Genomic DNA, 19062 nt, shown 5'->3' with positions numbered 1-19062 from the left:
TACTGGTTCATTTAGTGAAATAAACACAACTGTGTGATCTGAATAATAAAAACTATAACAACACCACAAATTCAAAATAATGGCAAATTGAGAGCTCCAAGTGACTCAGCAGTTATATCTGTTCATATGTTTTGGCACTTTGAAATCTATTACTTCTACCAGTATCTGATGTATGCTCAACATTTGCATAAGTTTTTGGTTAACACTTGATCACTTTACAGGTTATGTTATCACTTACTTTTTTTTTTTTTTTTTTGATTTGGTAGTTGTTGGCGCATCGGCTTCTGTGGCCATATTGCACCTCCCAAGGTTTTTGCAGTACTTTGATCCAAGCCCGAGGCGGGAATCGAACTCGCGACCTTTGGGTTGCCGGGCAGGTACTTTACCCACTCGGCTAGCCCGGTCGGCTGTTATCACTTACATAGTTAATGTTAAATTCACTATATCTTTTAGCTGCACATTTGGATTTTTTTTTTTTTAGTGGTGCCAATGCAGTATCTTTTGGCTGGTATATGTACTTAAAATTAATGTGAACCTTTTTGACATATACAGAATTAAAATACCAGGTACCATTTATTTGTCAACTATTTTCTTCTTTGTAATAAATTAGAATCCACTTTAAATATATTCTGATTTTTTTAGATTTTACTGGTGCATCATTAGCAGCAGTTGCAATTGTGTGCCAAATATATTCTGAGTAGCCAGTTTATTAGCTACTGACCTAAATAGAAAGGAGTACCCCCCTTTAGCTCTCTGAACAGCCTCGAGTCACCAGGGCATGGACCCCATGAGATGATAAAATGGGCCATCATCAGGGATGATGGCCCATGTAGGCTCAATAGCATCCTGCAGTTGCCTCAGATTGAACTGAACTGGATTCCTACTGTGAACAGCTCATTTCACCTCATTCCACAGATGCCCATTTGGGTTGTGATCCAAATGAATAGGCCAAATGAAAAGTTTTTGTAGTCACCTTTATGCTCCTGGAACCATAAAGAATGAATGACCCATGCTTTTGTTACATGTTGCATTATCCTAACATATCCGTAACCAAAACTGAACATGAAGGGACCTACTGGGTTGACATTAGTGTCGAAATAGGTCATGGGATTCTGATCCACCAATATCAGACCACCTAACTTGTGCTAAAAAACTATTCCCTCATATTATCATACTTCTGCCATCAGCCTGCAAAGTTGACACTTGACATGGTGGGTCCACTCATTCATGTCGCTGTTGCCATATCGACCTTGACACCACTGTAGAACAAATGGAACTGGAATTATTGGACAAAGTGATGTTTTTTTCTACTCCTCAAATGCTCAGTATCAGTGTTCTTGTTCTTGTATCTACTGTACTTGCTTGTTTTTAGACGATAAGGGTTGAACATGAGGTTGTCTGCTGATATATCCCATTCATGGCAGGATGGGCACATTGTGCATTCTGTTATACTTCCTTTACATACCAATGTTGTACTGTGCTCTCATTTGATATGATTGTGGCTCATCTGTTACATTGCATGAGCCATTTTTCCCTCCCATAAATCTCCCACATCAGTATGCTGTCATCATCCACAGGACTGGATGTTTCCTGGTTATTGAACCAGCCCTTACACACTTGATAACTATTGCGTATTGCACCTGGATGGGGCAGCAGTATTTGTGATACTTGCACCAGAAAATCTGGCACTGACTATTATATTGTGCTCAAAGTGACTTAGGTTGCATTGTTGACCCCCCCCCCCTCTCTTGCTGAATTACACATACTGTTCTTTGGGTATCCAACTGCTTGCTTTATATAGCATAGTACAGATGCATTTCACTCTTTCTGACAGAGTAATCAATTCCCTAGGTAATGGGGTATTCCTAATAAACTGGGCTCTCTCTCTCTCTCTCTCTCTCTCTCCCTCTCTCTCTCTCTCTGTGGGTGTGTGTGTGTGTGTGGGTGCACAATAGCCTTATATGCTGATGTGCCATAAAATGCCTAATAATCTGTTTCTCTGTTTGGAGGCACTTGAAACTAATGCCTTCAAATTTTATTGTTATTTACAATATTCTGCAACTTTCAACACTGCATGCCTCATGGCAGGCTGCAGTAGTCTTTGAAAATGAATGGTGATATTGGTTTGTGTATGAAGCAGTGATCTGTTTTCGAGTTCCTGAATGCAGAAAACATTGCACCCATTGAGAGTCAGTGACATTTGAAGAATGTTAATGTAGATGAGCACAGTTAAGCATTAGATTTGTCAATGGTGATGGAAGTGGTTTGAAGAATATGCCAAGGTCAGACCATACTCTTGCTATAATGACAGTAAAAAATGAGGTGAGGGAGTAGGTAGACTGATTCACGAGGACTAACATATTGAGATCCAGAAAGTGTATAGAAGAGTGGGAATAGGCTTTAATGCATAGAAAACAATTCTGAACAATCTGGGATATAGGAAATTCTGTACCAGGTAGGTTCCTGAATGCTAATGTCAGATCACAAGGAGCAGTGAATGTAGGCTTGTGCCAATCTTCTGGAGCAGTATGAAACTGTGGACAACAATTTTCTTAACAGCATTGTTGCTAAAGATAAGACCTGAGTACACCACTATGAACCAGAATTAAGGCAGCAACAGTCTCTGAAGTCGTGACCTTGGGATTCACTGATAAAGAAATTCAAGGCTCAGCCATCCACTGACAAAATTATATGTTCTGTTTTTGGGGCAAGGAAAGTATTCTTGGGATTTTCTTGGAATGTGGACATGCGATTCTGTATACTATGTGGAGACACTGAAGAAATTGAAGACAAAATGCAAGAGTGAGGCTAGAAAAGAAGGAAAAAGTTCTCCTTCAGTATATTAAGTGTGGAATTCAGGTTGATTCTTGTGCCATGTCTTCCATACAGTCCTAACCTTGCACCTTCAGACTTTCACCTGTTTAGACCTATGAAGGATAACCTTTGTAGGAAACACTTTACTCATAATTCAAGGTCATTTATTCATCACAAAGGAGGTTAGGCAGGCGAAGGCAGATTACGAGAGATCCTTGGCAAGGGATGCGAAGAAAAACAGCAAAGAGTTCTTTACTTATGTAAACTCTAGAAGGAAGGGGATGAATCAGATTGGTCCACTTGAGATCGATGGGTCAACTGTTGATGACCCTGCTCGGGTAGCTAACAAACTAAATGAATATTTTGCATCGACATTCACACATGAGGAGTTATTCAGCGAGGGGAATGCCAGAGGTGTATTCAACTCTAGCAGTAAGCTAGAGAATCTTGTAATAACTGAGAGCAAAGTGGAGGAGAAATTGTTGAAGATAAACACAAGAAAGGCACCTGGGGTGGATGGGATCTATCCAGTTATATTAAAGGAGGCAGCAAAGGAGGTAAGCAAACCCTTAGCCATAATTATGAGAGCTTCCTTGGACTCAGGGGAGGTACCCATTGACTGGAGATGTGCAAATGTGACCCCAATTCACAAAGGGGGATCAAAGGCTGACACAAGTAATTATAGACCTGTGAGTTTAACTTCTGTTCCCGGAAAATTAATGGAGGCACTGGTGAAAGAAGCACTGCAGGATCATCTAGACAAGACTTCAGTTATAGCTAGGACACAGCATGGTTTTGTTAAGGGGAAGTCTTGCCTGACCAATTTGATTGGATACTATGATGCAGTCACAAAAGAACTGGATGCAGGGAATAACTTTGATATTATATACTTGGATCTTAGAAAGGCTTTTGATACTGTTGCACATGGAAGACTGCTGCACAAATTGGAGCAGTGTGGCATTGGAGGCAAGTTGCTGCTATGGATAAAGGGGTGGTTGAGGGGGAGAAGACAGAGAGTGGTAATCAATGGACACTGCTCATCGTGGACTAATGTTATTAGTGGAGTCCCTCAGGGTTCAGTATTGGGGCCTTTATTGTTTTCTGTATTTATAAATGATATTGATGATGGTATATCAGGCTTAATGTCCAAGTTTGCAGACGATACGAAGGTTGGCAGGGTTGTCAAGGACACTACTGACACTATGCTGCTGCAACAGGATTTGGAAAGGTTGAGCAGATGGGCTTCGAGGTGGCAAATGAAGTTTAACATTGACAAATGTAAAGTACTACATATGGGAAACAGCAACCCCAGAGCAACGTATCAACTCTGTGGTACTACACTGACAGTGGTAGAGAATGAAAGGGACCTGGGGGTGGTGGTGCAGGCAGATATGAAGTTCTCTGAGCAGTGCAGACGAGCTGCAAGAGTAGCTCATGGTGTATTGTCAATGATATATAGGAATTTTTCTAGCAGGGATAAGGAGGTGATTATTCCCTTGTATAAGGCAATGGTCAGGCCACACCTAGAGTACTGTATACAGGCCTGGAGGCCTCATTTCAGGAAGGATGTAGAGCTGCTGGAACGAGTACAGAGAAGGGCAACTAGATTGGTGAATGGGACAAAGGGGTTCTCTTACGAAGAAAGGCTTAAGTTTTGCAAATTACAGTGTCTGGAAACTAGGCACCAGCGGGGTGATCTGATAGAGGTGTACAAAGCCTTGAATGGTTTGAGCATGCTCAATGCTGATGGGATTCTTCCTCTAGCTCAGAAAAATCACCTGAGAGGGCATAAATTCAAATTGAGGAAAGACAGATGTAGGATAGATGTGCGGAAATTTGCCTTTAGCCAGCGGGTGGTTGGTGGGTGGAACAGACTTCCATCCCTTGTCGTGGAAGTTGATAGCCTAAATAAGTTTAAGGCTCAGCTGGACAGGTATTTCGAACGAACAGAGGGGTGAAGTGGAAGTGGTTATTTTTATTTATTTATGTTACTTTTTTTTTTTTTTTTTTTTTTTTGGCTGATGCTGCATAAGCTTGCTTTCTTGCATCAAATGCCTCTACTAATGCTAATGCTAATGCTAATAATGATGCTATCATTGTAGTCATTAAGTACTGTTGGAATCCGACATCAACTTTTATAGCGGGTGGAGTGAGGGCAATGGTTCTTTAGTGGAAAAAATGTATACAAAGTAGTGGTGAATATATGAAAAAATAAATGCAAGTACTTAAAGACTTGAAACACATAACAAACAGTTTAAGTTAGTGTGTATTTGGTGGAATCCAATAAAAAAAAAAAATTAGCAGCATTAGTTTTGGGAATGACCCTCATACATTTACATTTGAATTGTGCTTGTGTAATCATAGGACTTTCACATGTTTAGACTACATACAAATTGGATTCATATTTTATTTTATTTTTGAAATTTTGGTGACAATTTTGTATATATTTGAAATGTGGGTGACTCCATTTTATATACATTTGAAATATATACTTTTTTCCTCATTGTTCATAGGTTTTTCTTGACTGACGATATGATCTATGTATTATTGGTTTAAATCAGATCTCTTCATTTTGACATTTATGTTACATATAGACTTTTTTTTTCCCTTTCATATGAGGACTTCTACAAAGCTTGTGTGTGCAGGAATCCTGTAATAGATGGTAAGTATTCAAACTTTTTTCTTGCATATTATAGTTAAGCAATTAAAAAGGTTTCTAATATATCACTAATGAGGAATAAATAATATGCCTTGCTTCTTGTATTTAAGAATGTAATCTTTAACATATACCAAACTAGAGGTACTATTATAATCTCAATATTTTCATCTATAAATCATTAATAATCAAATGAAAGCTGTATAGATTTCATTAATCGCTTAATTCACAAATTGATCCTTGGGGGTCCTTGTCTTTTATATAGGCATCTGTGGTAATTTGATCTAGGATCCTACAGTTTATAGGCGCCTCCGTAGCCAGGTGGGAAGGAGCAGCAGTGCGTAGCACATGCTTCTTGATTAGACCGGGGTTTGAGCCCGTCACCACCAAATACGGAGGATGCAGAAAGGTCAGGGAATGACCACCGCATTTCCCGGAGCAATATGGCCTTAGCTGCTAATGCTCCTAAAAACCAAAATAACAACAACAACCACCTACGGTTTATTGGAAAAAAGTCTAGCACCTTTGACGTTTTCAGATATTCCTTCTTCTCGTGATTCCAATCTAAATATTCATACTATTCTATTTGACTTATCCATCGTATTTAGTACTGTACACATTTATCCTTTACTATGACTTCTGAAAGAATATTATGTAATTAGTGGATTTGCAACTTTTTTTAAAAGTAACCTTGTCTTTACAGTTAGCATTAGCATTATTGAGGCATATGATGCAAGAAAACAAGCTTATACAGCATCAGCCAAAATAAAAATAAAAAAATCTCATTTCACCCATCCAGTCACTCCAATGTTTGTCTAGTTCAGCTTTAAATTTATTTAAGCTATCAACTTCCACAACAACAGATTGAAGTCTGTTCCAGCAATCAACTACCCACTGGCTAAAGGCAAACTTCCGCACATCTATTCTTCAATTGTCTTTCCTCAATTTGTATCTGTGCCTCCTCAGGTTCTTAATCTGAGCAAGCAGAAGTACCCCATCAGCATTGAGCCTGCTCAAACCATTCAAGGCCTTATACACCTTGATCAGATCACTTCGCAGGTGCCTAGTCTCCAGATGCTGCAGCTTGCAGAACTTAAGCCTTTCTTCATAAGTGCACCCCTTTGTTCCTCTCACCAATCTTGTTGCCCTTCTCTGTACTCATTCTAGAAACTCTATATCCTTCCTAAAATGAGGCCTCCAGATCTGTATACAGTACTCAAAGTGTGGCCTGACCATTGCCTTATACAAAGGGATAATCACCTCCTTATCACTGCTAGCAAAATTCCTAAATATCATTGACAAAACTCCATGACCTGTTCTGGCAACCCGTCTGACTGTCAGAGAACTTCATATGTGACTACACTGCATATATGGTAGCAGTAATCCCAGATTAACATATCAACTGTGGGGTACTTCACTCAGGTTAGTGGAAAATAAAAAAGATGTGGAAAATAAAAAAGATTTTGTAGTCAGATATGAAGTTATCTAAGAAGTGCAAACAGGCTGCCAGGACAGCTCATAGAGTTTTCTTAATAATATACAGGAACTTTGCAAGCAGGGAAAAAGTGATTATTCTGTTGTATAAAGTAACAATCAGGCCACATCTTGCATACTGCATTCAAGTCTGGAAGCCTCATTTTAGGGATATACATCTGCTGGAACAGGTGCAGAGAAGGGGCGACAAAATTGGTGAAGGGAACAAATGGGTGGTCTTACCAAGAAAGGCTTGAAAGGCTTCAGTTTTCAAATTGCAGTGCCTGGATACTAGGCACTGCTGGGGAGATCTTGTTTAAGGCTTTGAATTGATTGAGTATGCTAAATGTTGATGGAATTCTTCCTCTTGCTCAGACTACCCACATGAGGGGGCATAAATTAAATTGAGGAAGGATGGTTGCAGGATAGATGTGTGAAGGTTTGCCTTCAGCCAGGAGGTGGTTGATTGTTGAGAATTATTTTAGGGGATGGATAGGTGATGTGGTTTTTTTTTTTTTTTTTCATTTATTTATTTGGCTTGCTTTCTTGGATCATATGCTGCTGCTACTACTACTACTACTACTACTAATAATAATAATAATAATAATAATAATGAATTGAAGAATGTGTCCTTGGCAGACAAGTTGAGGGCCACAATATTTCAGGATGCTAAAGGTGCTATTTGTGTGTTCTAGAATATGCTGCTGTGTATTTAATGTTGGTTACTTCTTTAATCTTTCTTAATAAACTCTCTGAAACTACTTCTGAGGAAGATGTGAAGGTTTTTTGGTCAAAGATGGTTTTTTTTTTTTTTTTTTTTTTTTTTTAACAATAATACCCTTCCTTCCATCTGTTGGCTAATCTGATTGTAATGATACAGACTGCACTAGAGTGGTACATTCTCCCCATAACTTCTATTTGTTTGCACTGTTGAAAGAGCACTTTGGAAGATAGAAATTCAGGATTAATGAATCTGATGAAAACTGTAATCCTAAACAGATTTCACTACATGTCAATGTCGACTGAAAGATTTTTTCAAAATTATAGCTTTGAACACTGCAACAACCTTTGTAGGAGACACTTTGCTCATAATGATGCCATCATTGTAGTCATTAAGTACTGTTGGAATCCGACATCAACTTTTATAGCGGGTGGAGTGAGGGCAATGGTTATATGATTATATAAAACAGAGTACAACAAATTCTAGGTACCAAGTTACCACAGTGTGTATTATTTTCTGAAGTAGTGCTATCTTAGTTTTTCTGGCCCTGGGTGCTAAGCATTCCGTGGCCAAGCGATCTCAGTGCGTTTCTCAAAGCGAGCTATCTAAAGAGCTTTTGCCATTGTATATATTCTGTTTATTTCGAATACCATTTTCCTCATTTTATATTTAAGTAGCTCTTTCGTTCTACAAGAAGTAGGCAAAGGCCCAGAAAGGAAAGAAACCTTTCTGTTTCGTTTTCTTTATTACTAATACAACTAATAGGCACTTGGTCACCTTATGGCACTGCTCCTGCCTCCCAGTGGTGGGGCCGGTAACCTGGGTGGTAAAGACAAACCCCCAGGGCCAAAAGGAGCCGACATGGATATAAGTAACTATCTACTGTTAGAGCCCTCGAGCTCGAGATCAGAAATTCCTGACGACCATGACTCCAATCGTCCGAAGCGACTAAGGACGGAAAATCTGAATAAAGACGTGTCAGCATTTCTTATAATGCACTCATTATCCACGCAACCTGTTGGCAAACTATCGCCTTTTCTAATACAGAGATGTTTAGAATCGGTTTGTGGATCTCCTAAAATGGTTAAGCGTCTCCAATCTGGAGACCTTCTAATTGAAACTTCTAAGACAACTCACTCAGAGAAGCTGTTAAAATTAACATCTTTTAACAGTATTCCAGTGCCTCCTAACACTCTTAACACCTCTAGAGGCGTTATCAGCGAATGGGACTTGCTATCCGTGTCAGAAGAAGAGATAATACAAGAACTCAGGGAACAAAAAGTGACTCATGCGCGGAGAATAATGACCAAAAAAGATGGCAACCTACTACCAACCAGATCCATCATTTTGACATTTAGTACTCTGACTCTTCCATCTTCTGTTAAAGCAGGTTATTTAAACTGCAAGATTCGGCCCTACATCCCAAATCCCATTCGCTGCTTTAAGTGCCAGAAGTATGGCCATTCTCAGACGGCATGCCGAGGCGATGCTGTGTGTCCTATTTGTGGCTCTTAGGAGCATTCCCAAGGAGACTGTACAGCTGCCGCTCCTACTTGCCCTAACTGTAAAGGAAGCCATCCTGCCTTTTCTAAAGCATGTGACCTTTGGAAAACAGGCAAACAAATCCAGAAATATAAGGTGGAGCATAAAGTCGCATACCCTGAAGCAAGGAAGCAAATACTGTTAACCATGCCTGGCCGATCATATGCATCGGTCACTAAAAACAACCGGTCAATTCCGACTCAAACAGATGTCTCCATAGAACCAAACATTTCACTTGCCACCTGGGCCAAAACTATGCTAACGTGCAATAAAAAATTACAGTTAATGAAACCAGCAACACGCCAATCAGTATCCCAACTGATGCCATCTCAACCTTGCCCGAAAGAACAAAATCTGTTAGTGTTGAAAATCAAAAGACAATGAAACCACGCTATAGCAACATGGAAATGGAGGTTCAGTCAGAGGACGAAGACACAGTACTAGAATTACATGCCAATGATACCATGGACACAGGACGCCCAACCTTTTCCAGAAATGAAAAATCAAAATAAAATAGACAGAAACCTCAGAAAAAACAGTCAGATCAATCTTCCTCAAATAAACCCAAGCAATGAACAAATTCCTACAATGGAACTGCAGAGGACTACGCAGTAATATAGATGACCTGAATGATTTACTCATACAAACTAATGCATTAGGAGTATGCTTACAGGAAACATTTTTATCACCAAAAGTTTCACTCAAATTTGAAAACTATACTATGTTTAGGCAAGACAGGGATTCTGACTCTTCTTCTTGTGGAGGGGTAGGTATTCTTGTCAAAACTACCATACCATCAAGACATCTCCAACTAGAAACCTCCCTAGAAGTTGTAGCAGTTCGGATAGCAATGGGAATATCATTAACCCTTGCATCTGTTTATATACCACCTAATTATCCTTGTTCCCAGACTGAACTTGACAACCTTTTAACACAACTGCCACCTCCGGTCTGTTTACTCGGTGATTTCAACGGTCACCATCCATTGTGGGGATCCTCCACTATGGATAAGAGAGGCCAATTAATTGAAAAATTGCTAGATAACCATAATCTGACTGTATAAACACTGGCTCTCCAACTTATATTCAATTACCTACAGGTACAACATCTGCCATAGACTTATCTATCTGTTCAGCATCTCTTTTTCCAAGTATGGAATGGTTGGTGTTGAATGATCCATTCCACAGTGACCATTTTCCCATCATCAGCTCAATTCAAACACAGGTCATATCATGCCCTAAAGCCCATATATCTTGGAATTTCCAGAAAGCAGACTGGAAAAACTACTCTACTCTACTTGTCCTACTAAACAAACAGTATGTACAGAAACAACATATTGATGACATAACCGAACACATTACCAGCCATATATTATCAGCAGCCAAAATTTCTATTCCAAAATCCAACCAGAGCAAGCGGGTACACCAAAACCAGTGGTGGAATCAAGATTGTACCATAGCAAAAGTAGGAAAAAAACCATGCTTGGAACCAATTTCGCAAATTCCCCACTACCACCAACCTTATAGTCTTCAAAAAACTGAGAGCCAAAGCAAGACAAATTAGGAAAAAAGCAAAACGTGACTCCTGGATTAAATTCGCCTCAACTATTAACAAAAATACTGACACTCGGATTATCTGGAAAAAAATACAAGCTCTCAATGGAAAATTTCTACCATTACAGTCTCCAATAATACAGTGGAATGGGCAGGACCTATCCTCTCCTACTGACATCGCAAACGCTTTAGCAGAATCTTTCTATAATACTTCCGCCTCTACCACTTATGTGACTGCTTTTCAGAGAATTAAAACTAATGAAGAACGTAAAAAATTGAATTTTTCAACTAATCTTCCACTTCCATATAATCAGCCCTTTACTATAACTGAACTTAAAGAATCCTTGAGTAAATCTCCAAATAGTGCATCAGGACCAGACGGCATTCACTACAGAATGCTTAAACATCTGTATGAAGCTGATCTGTACACACTATTGCTATTTTATTACAGGATCTTCTCAGAAAACACATATCCTCTCTCATGGCACCGTTCCTATATTTGTGCAATACCAAAACCGGGAAAAGATACCTCTCTAGTTCAAAATTACAGACCAATATCATTGACAAGCTGTTTTGGCAAGATCTTCGAAAGAATGATGCATAAGAGGCTCACCTGGATTCTAGACTCCCAAAATCTGCTTTCTGATCACTAATATGGCTTCCGCAAAAACAGGTCCACCCTAGATTTACTTGTAAAAATTGAATCCAACATACGTAACGCCTTCATCAGGAGACAACATTTAGTTATGGTCAACCTGGATATTCAGAAAGCATTCGACACCACATGACGTCATGGTATTATCAAAGATATGCATCATTTAGGGTTGAGAGGCTATCTCCCTCAAATTATTCAGAACTTTTTAAAGTTACATACCTTTCAAGTCAGATATCAAAACTTCCTATCAACATCTCATATTCAAGAAGAGGGTGTCCCACAGGGTTCCATACTGAGTCCACCCCTATTTGCAATTAGGGCCAACAATATATTGGAAGATCTACCAAAAACTATTGATATGTATGTATCATATATGTATGCACGATATGTATCACCATATCGTGCCAATCACAAAATATGAATACTATCGAAAGACAGTTACAAATTACTCTAAACAGAATAGAATCGTGGACTTTACGTAATGGATACCATCTTGCTGAACAGAAATCCACTACCACTAATTTCTGCAAACTCCGGTCATTTCATCCTGATCCTGAGTTAAAGATAAAAAATGTGTCGGTTCCTCTGGTTAACACTGTCCGCTTTCTTGGACTGATACTAGATAGAAAACTGAACTTCAAGCACATGTGGCCTATCTTCGAACCATCTGCTTGAAGAAATTGAATATCCTTCGGTGTGTGTCATCCATGTCATAGGGCACTAATCGGTATACGCTTATCCATATTTATAGAGCTCTCATCAGGTCCCATTTGGACTATGGTTCTCCAGTGTATGACTCTGCGAGGAAGAGTACTTTAGAGTGATTAAATACCATCCAGCACAGTGCCCTTCGAGTTTCTCTGGGGGCTTTCAGAACCTCCCCAGTCCAAAGCCTTTACATTGAAGCCCACGAACCTCCCTTACATCTTTGGAGGAAAACATTGCTTTTGATATATGCCGCAAAAATCCGCAGTCTGCCCTCTCATCCTAATTGGAGATGTCTGTACAATACCAAACGGGACTCATTTTACAACAGTAAACCAAATTAAAACAGATCTGCTGCACTTAGACTTAAAGAACTAACTCAAACGTGGAATATTGAAATCGGCAATATATATCAGGACATAACACCGCCTGATCCACCATGGATAAATATCCCTGCAATTTACGAAAGAACACCTTGAGTCCCTTCAGTATCACACAGTTACATAAAGCTCACCCTGCTTCTAATTCACAGGCCTGTAAGATCTATACAGACGGATCAAAAACTGAGACCCAAGTAGGCACTGCGGCGATCTTTCCATCTTTCACCACTTCTGCAGGTAAAATGCAGGTAATGAGCTTTATGCTATTAACTTGGCTCTAGGTCACATTACTCAACTTCTAATTTCATCTTCCTTAATATACATTGACTCGCTCAGTGCTGTCTCTGCCATAAATAGTAATACCAACTCCTCTCACCTCTGTAATAAAACAAATCCATTCTAAATTACTTGTGTGTAATGAGTCAAACCAAACTGTGACATTCTGCTGGATTCCAGGTCATTCTGGGATAGCAGGAATGAAAGAGCAGATCTTGCAGCCAAACAACCAGATACTACTCTTTTGCAGACTTTTCAAACCCCATATACTGATTATAAACATATCATCCGTAAAGCATGTTACAATAGCTGGTCACTAATCTGGAGAGGTTATCCAGGAAACAAACTATACCAAATAAAACCAGAACCAAAGCTGTGCCCTCCAGCTTCCAGAAAAGCAGACGAGAAGAAACAATTTTAGGAAGGCTCAGGATTGGGCATACTCATCTCACTCACCTGTATCTATTAACTAATGACAGTGCTCCACAATGTACATCATGTCAAGTACAACTGACCATTTGTTAGTGGACTGTCCCCACTTTCAGAACATCCGCTTAGATACTTTTAAATCAATTGCTAAAACACAGTAATCAATAAATTTATTGCAGATTCTGGGAGATGATCCTAATAAAAAAGAACTATTTACTTTTCTAAACCGGATAGAAATATATCATAAAATATAGTTATTTCATATTCACCATTAGAAGACACAATATGGCCCAAGTAGCCTATGTGTCGTTAAAACCCTACAACAACAACAACAATATCTTAGTTTTTCTGTCTTCACATATGAAATATTTTGAAATTCATAGCTTACTTGATGTTTGTTGTCAAACAGCTGATGAAGATTCACTATTGATTATCATAAATTCTAAACTATCAAGCACAAGTAAAATTCTTATTGGTTGAATGAACTGTCATGTATGCTGAAGAATAACTGCTTTGCCACTAATGAGATTCAGTGTTTTTTATGGTTGTGTGAAAATGAAATGGTTATCTAAATTATATTCTGCTTTTGTTATACAGTGTATTTAATAAATGATACTTTGAATATATAATTGGTTTTGTTGCAATTTTTTCTGATACATAAAAAATATATATACTCTTTACTTAATCAGAATTTTTAAAAGCATTAAAGTAGCTACATACAATATTTCAGAATAAAATGGGCTGCTTGCCATGGAAGAGTAACTTTCACTCACTCTCGAATAGATTTTTAGCTTCACCCATAAAGAATTTAAGGATTAAAAAGAAAAAAAAGTTTGGGGACTCCACTTTGGCTTTTGACAGTAAGGGCAAGCTATGTGTCAAAAGGAAATTGACTGTAATGACATTTTAATCACTTCATAAAATGGCCATACATAAGCTGCCATTCCAAAGCTACATTCACCTGTTCCATCCATATCTATCATATTCAATGTGTGCACCTTATTTATGAAGTCGGTTTAAATCCAAATTTTTTATTAGCTGTGGCCCATGTATGTTTTGTTTCCCCTTCCACTCATGCTGGTGAAGCCATCAAAATAGTTGATTGGGAATTCCATGGTGTGTAGACTACTTTGGGTGTAATGCACTAGTTCATATGGTAATAGTGTAAGAGACATCATTGAAATTTGTTTGTAGTTGACCACTTCTGGGACCAGAAATTATTCATCACTGTAGACAGGTAGTCACTAGAGAAATTGGCCCCAGCAATTTATTCACAATTGGTATATATAAAGGTCACTTGTAGTGATTTAGTTGAATAAATGATAATAATATAATATATAAATACTGTATATAGTACTTTTCCACTATTCATTTTAATATAAAGATAAATGTTTTAAAACAAATTTAATTTACTTTTAAAGCACTTTTGTAGTAAAATGAGCAGTTGGAAAATTACATACAGTATTTATATGATTTACTATTAAAATGAGTGTTTACATGTGATTATTTTTTTCATAAAAGCCCTTAAGTTTTGTTGAACAGACAACATTTTACACTTCAAACAATATTTTGTACTGAAAATGTGAAACTACAAAGTTTCATACTTTTATGTGCACCTTTTGTTACTGATGCCTTAAGCATCATGAGAAACAGGAACTCAGGTTTCCTTGTTCACTTACAAGGGAACCATTAATGTCATCCTATTGAAACTTCATCTGAAATTTTGCTCATATCTAAATTGTATAAATATTGCTGCAATGTAACAGCTACAGGGCAGAGAGTCATTGAATGGTTCGGTCACTCATTCATCTCAAGTGGAGGGACAGAGGGAAGTGATTAGCAGATAATGGCAAAGGGCCATCATCTTTGCTATCAACTCCTTTCAGCCAACTCATGTTCACATTGTGATCACGAAATATACACTTCTAATGCTCTTACAGTAGAATTCTGTAAACATTTTTCAATGCAGTGTAGTTGTATGGAGGCCACAAGATAAAACCTAGAGCCCATAACAGTTCAGACAACCATCACACTTGCACCTGAAAATGTTGCAGCATTTTTACACTCTTGGGATAGTGTCACCAGTAGAAACCACTGACATGCTTAATATTCTGGAAAGTGAATATGAAGTCACTGCAGCTCAATCAATCAGTGAGTGGTGATGCCCAATCAGAATAACAGCCAAATAGTAAAAAGTCTGAACGATCTAGAGGTGGGGGGAGAGAGAGAGAGAGAGAGAGAGAGAGAGAGAGAGACTGTACAATTTGGCTGAATAATGGAGGCAAGCAGCATTAAAGTTTGTCCAATGTGAAAAATAATTTTTGCTTTTTGAAATTGAAAACAAGTTGTACAAGTGGTAAAATGTTGATGGCATGCTGGAAATTCAATCTGGGTGTACTTTTTTTTTTTTTTTTTATAGATACTTTCACTTGGTATTTCCAATTGTAATTTTGCATAAAAGTATTACCTGACATGATTTGGAAAATTGTCATGTGTCTGGTGTAGTTCACTTTGTTTGTTATAGTTAGCAGCAGACTCCAACACTGCAGGTTTAATGGGTTAATATCCTGAAAGAGGCCTCTGAGGTCGGGAAAACTCATACACCGACCATTGAACAAAATTTACTGTAACTAAAATTTTTACAAATAGTATAAAACAAAATAAAATCATTCATCCGAACTTAATACAATTGTTTCAAAAATAGGACGAATACGCATGCCTCTATCTCTATTCATGGTATTCTTACTGGATGAACCAATCCGTAAACCCTCGAGCCATTTACGCTCCCAGTATCCGTGTGCACGATCAAAAATAATAGCGTCCTCCGGGGAGATTTGATGCTGCTTCTCCCAAAAATGTTCGGCCACGGCAGACTTACTGTAATCAGTGGTTCTTATGGCATTTAAATATTCCCCCAGACGATCTCTAAGCCATCGTTTTGTTTCCCCCACATAACACTCCCCACAATCCGTGCATTCTATTCTATAAATAACTCCGCTACTGAGATCTTTTGGTATACGGTCTTTGACCTGAGACACAGCTGTGCACAGCCTCCGCCCAGGAAGCTGTACACAGCATGTCTTATAACCCCGTAAAATTCTTGCCAGATGCTCAGTAAGGCCCGGATAGTAGGGGATGTATACGGTGGCTACCGGGACGAACGACGCCCTACGCTCAGACACCCCTCTACTATATCTATCCAGGATCCTCTGGGGGTATCCGCACTTTCTAAGTTCTGCCATGACATGATTAATTTCTTTCTCTTTATCCTCAGAAGTGGTACAGTGTGATCTTACTCTGTCAAATAAAGCTTTTGCTACACTATTCTTGTATTGTCCAGCTTGTGCTGAATTATAGTGGGTGTATTGACCTCTACACATGGGTTTTTTAAAAACTGACGTCTTAAGCCTAGAACCCGCCCTAGAGACCAATACATCCAAAAACGACAGAGTACCGCCCGTTTCCACCTCTGAGGTAAATTGTATAAATTGGGAGAAGCTATTAAGCCAGCAAACGGCATCGTCCTCCCTCCCCTTCTGGACCAGGGCAAAGGTATCATCAACGTATCTTCTCCAATGTTTGTTTGTTTGTTATTTGGTTTTTAGGAGCATTAGCAACTAAGGCCATATTGCTCCGGAATATGCGGTGGTCATTCTCTGACCTTTCCGCATCTCAGTATTTGGTGGTGACGGGCTTGAACCCCGGTCTAATCAAGAAGCGTGTGCTACGCACTGCTGCTCCTTCCCACCTGGCTACGGAGGCGCTCTTCTCCAATTCCTGATAGGAAACGAACACCCACTAAAAACCCTACTTTCCAACTCCTCCATGGCCAAGTTGGCCACGGTGGCACTAATAGGTGAACCCATGGCCGTACCGCGAACCTGCTTATACATAGTTCCTTGAAATAACATGGTAGTGCTAGCTAGACATAATTCTACCCTGGTACAAATATCTTCCACACCGAGCAGTGATCTATTACCAAGTGAGTCATCCCTGGTCAATGCCATTTTTACACAATATACCATGATTAATAGGAATACATGTAAATAAAGATACAACATCAAAAGAGATCATGCTCTCATCATCATTTATTAACATTAGCATTAGCATTAGTAGAGGCATATGATGCAAGAAAGCAAGCTTATTCAGCATCAGCCAAAAAAAAAAAAAAAAACACACACACACCACTCCCATGTCACCCCTCCGTTCGTTCGAAATACCTGTCCAGTTGAGCCTTAAATTTGTTTAGGCTATCAACTTCAACAACAAGTGACGGAAGTCGGTTCCACCAACCAACCACCCGCTGGCCAAAGGCAAATTTCCGCACATCTATCCGACATCCGTCCTTCCTCAATTTGAATTTATGCCCTCTGAGGTGATTATTTTGATAATCACCTCAGATTATTTTGATAATCTGAGGTGATTCATCTTGCTCAAAGGTGATTATTTTGATAATCACCTTTGAGCAAGATGAAGAATCCCATTGGCATTGAGCATGCTCAAACCATTCAAAGCCTTATACACCTCTATCAGATCACCTCGCCAGTGCCTAGTCTCCAGACTCTGTATTTTGCAAAACTTAAGCCTTTCTTCGTAAGAGCAGCCCTTTGTTCCATTCACTAATCTTGTTGCCCTTCTCTGTACCCATTCCAGCAGCTCTACATCCTTCTTGAAATGAGGCCTCCAGACTTGTATACAGTACTCAAGATGTGGCCTAACCATTGCCTTATACAAGGGAATAATCACCTCCTTATCCCTGCTAGAAAAATTCCTGTATATCATTGACAAGACACCATGAGCTACTCTTGCAGCTCGTCTGCACTGCTCAGAGAACTTCATATCTGCCTGCACAATTACCCCCAGGTCCTTTTCATTCTCCACCACTGTCAGTGTAGTACCGCAGAGTTGATACGTTGCTCTGGGGTTACTGTTTCCCATATGTAGTACTTTACATTTGTCAATGTTAAACTTCATTTGCCACCTCTCAGCCCATCTGTTCAACCTTTCCAGATCCTGGTGCAGCAGCATAGCGTCAGTAGTGTCCTTAACAACCCTGCCAACCTTTGTATCATCTGCAAACTTGGACATTAAACTTGATATCCCATCATCAATATCATTCATAAACACCGAAAACAACAACGGACCCAACACTGAACCCTGAGGAACTCCACTAATAACATTAGTCCACGTTGAGCAGTGTCCATTGATTACCACTCTCTGTCTTCTGCCACTCAACCATCCCCTTATCCATTGCAGCAATTTGCCTCCAGTGCCACACTGCTCCAATTTGTGCAGCAGTCTTCCATGTGCAACAGTATCAAAAGCCTTTCTAAGATCCAAATATATAATATCAAAGTTATTCCCTGCATCCAGTTCATTTGTGACTACATCATAGTATTCAATCAAATTGGTCAGGCAAGACCTGCCCTTAACAAAACCATGCTGCGTCTGAGCTATAACTGAATTCTTGTCTAGATGATCCTGCAGTGCTTCTTTAACCAGTGCCTCCATTAATTTACCTGGAACAGAAGTTAAACTAAAAGGTCTATAATTACTTGTGTCAGCCTTTGATCCTCCTTTGTGAATTGGGGTTACATTTGCACATCTCCAGTCTATGGGTACCTCCCCTGGTCCAAAGAAGCTCCTTTAATATAACTGGATAGATCCCATCCACCCCAGGAGCCTTTCTTGTGTTTATCTTCAAAAATTTCTCCTCCACTTTACTCTCAGTTATTACAAAATCATCCAGCTCACTGCCAATGTTTACTTTACCTACATCATTCTCCTTCCTGTATAACTCCTCATGCGTGAATGTAGATGCAAAATACTCGTTTAGATTGTTAGCCACCTGAGCAGGA

The 19062-nt window shown here is 39.2% G+C and overlaps 1 protein-coding gene across 1 annotated transcript in view; it reads left to right on the top strand.

The window, feature by feature from the left end:
- LOC150076268 (acylamino-acid-releasing enzyme-like) overlaps positions 1–19062 on the top strand; it is a 428243-nt gene that overhangs the window by 331842 nt on the left and 77339 nt on the right. The window contains exon 19 of the mRNA XM_090387301.1: positions 5434–5476. Coding sequence (XP_090243427.1) covers positions 5434–5476 — 43 coding nt within the window. The remainder of the gene's footprint in view (positions 1–5433; positions 5477–19062) is intronic.

The sequence above is a fragment of the Mastigoproctus giganteus genome, chromosome 13 (genome assembly GCF_048544385.1).
Source record: "Mastigoproctus giganteus isolate SK-2022 chromosome 13, ASM4854438v1, whole genome shotgun sequence".
Taxonomy (NCBI): domain Eukaryota; kingdom Metazoa; phylum Arthropoda; class Arachnida; order Uropygi; family Thelyphonidae; genus Mastigoproctus; species Mastigoproctus giganteus.
This window is presented reverse-complemented; position numbering and strand designations above follow the sequence as displayed.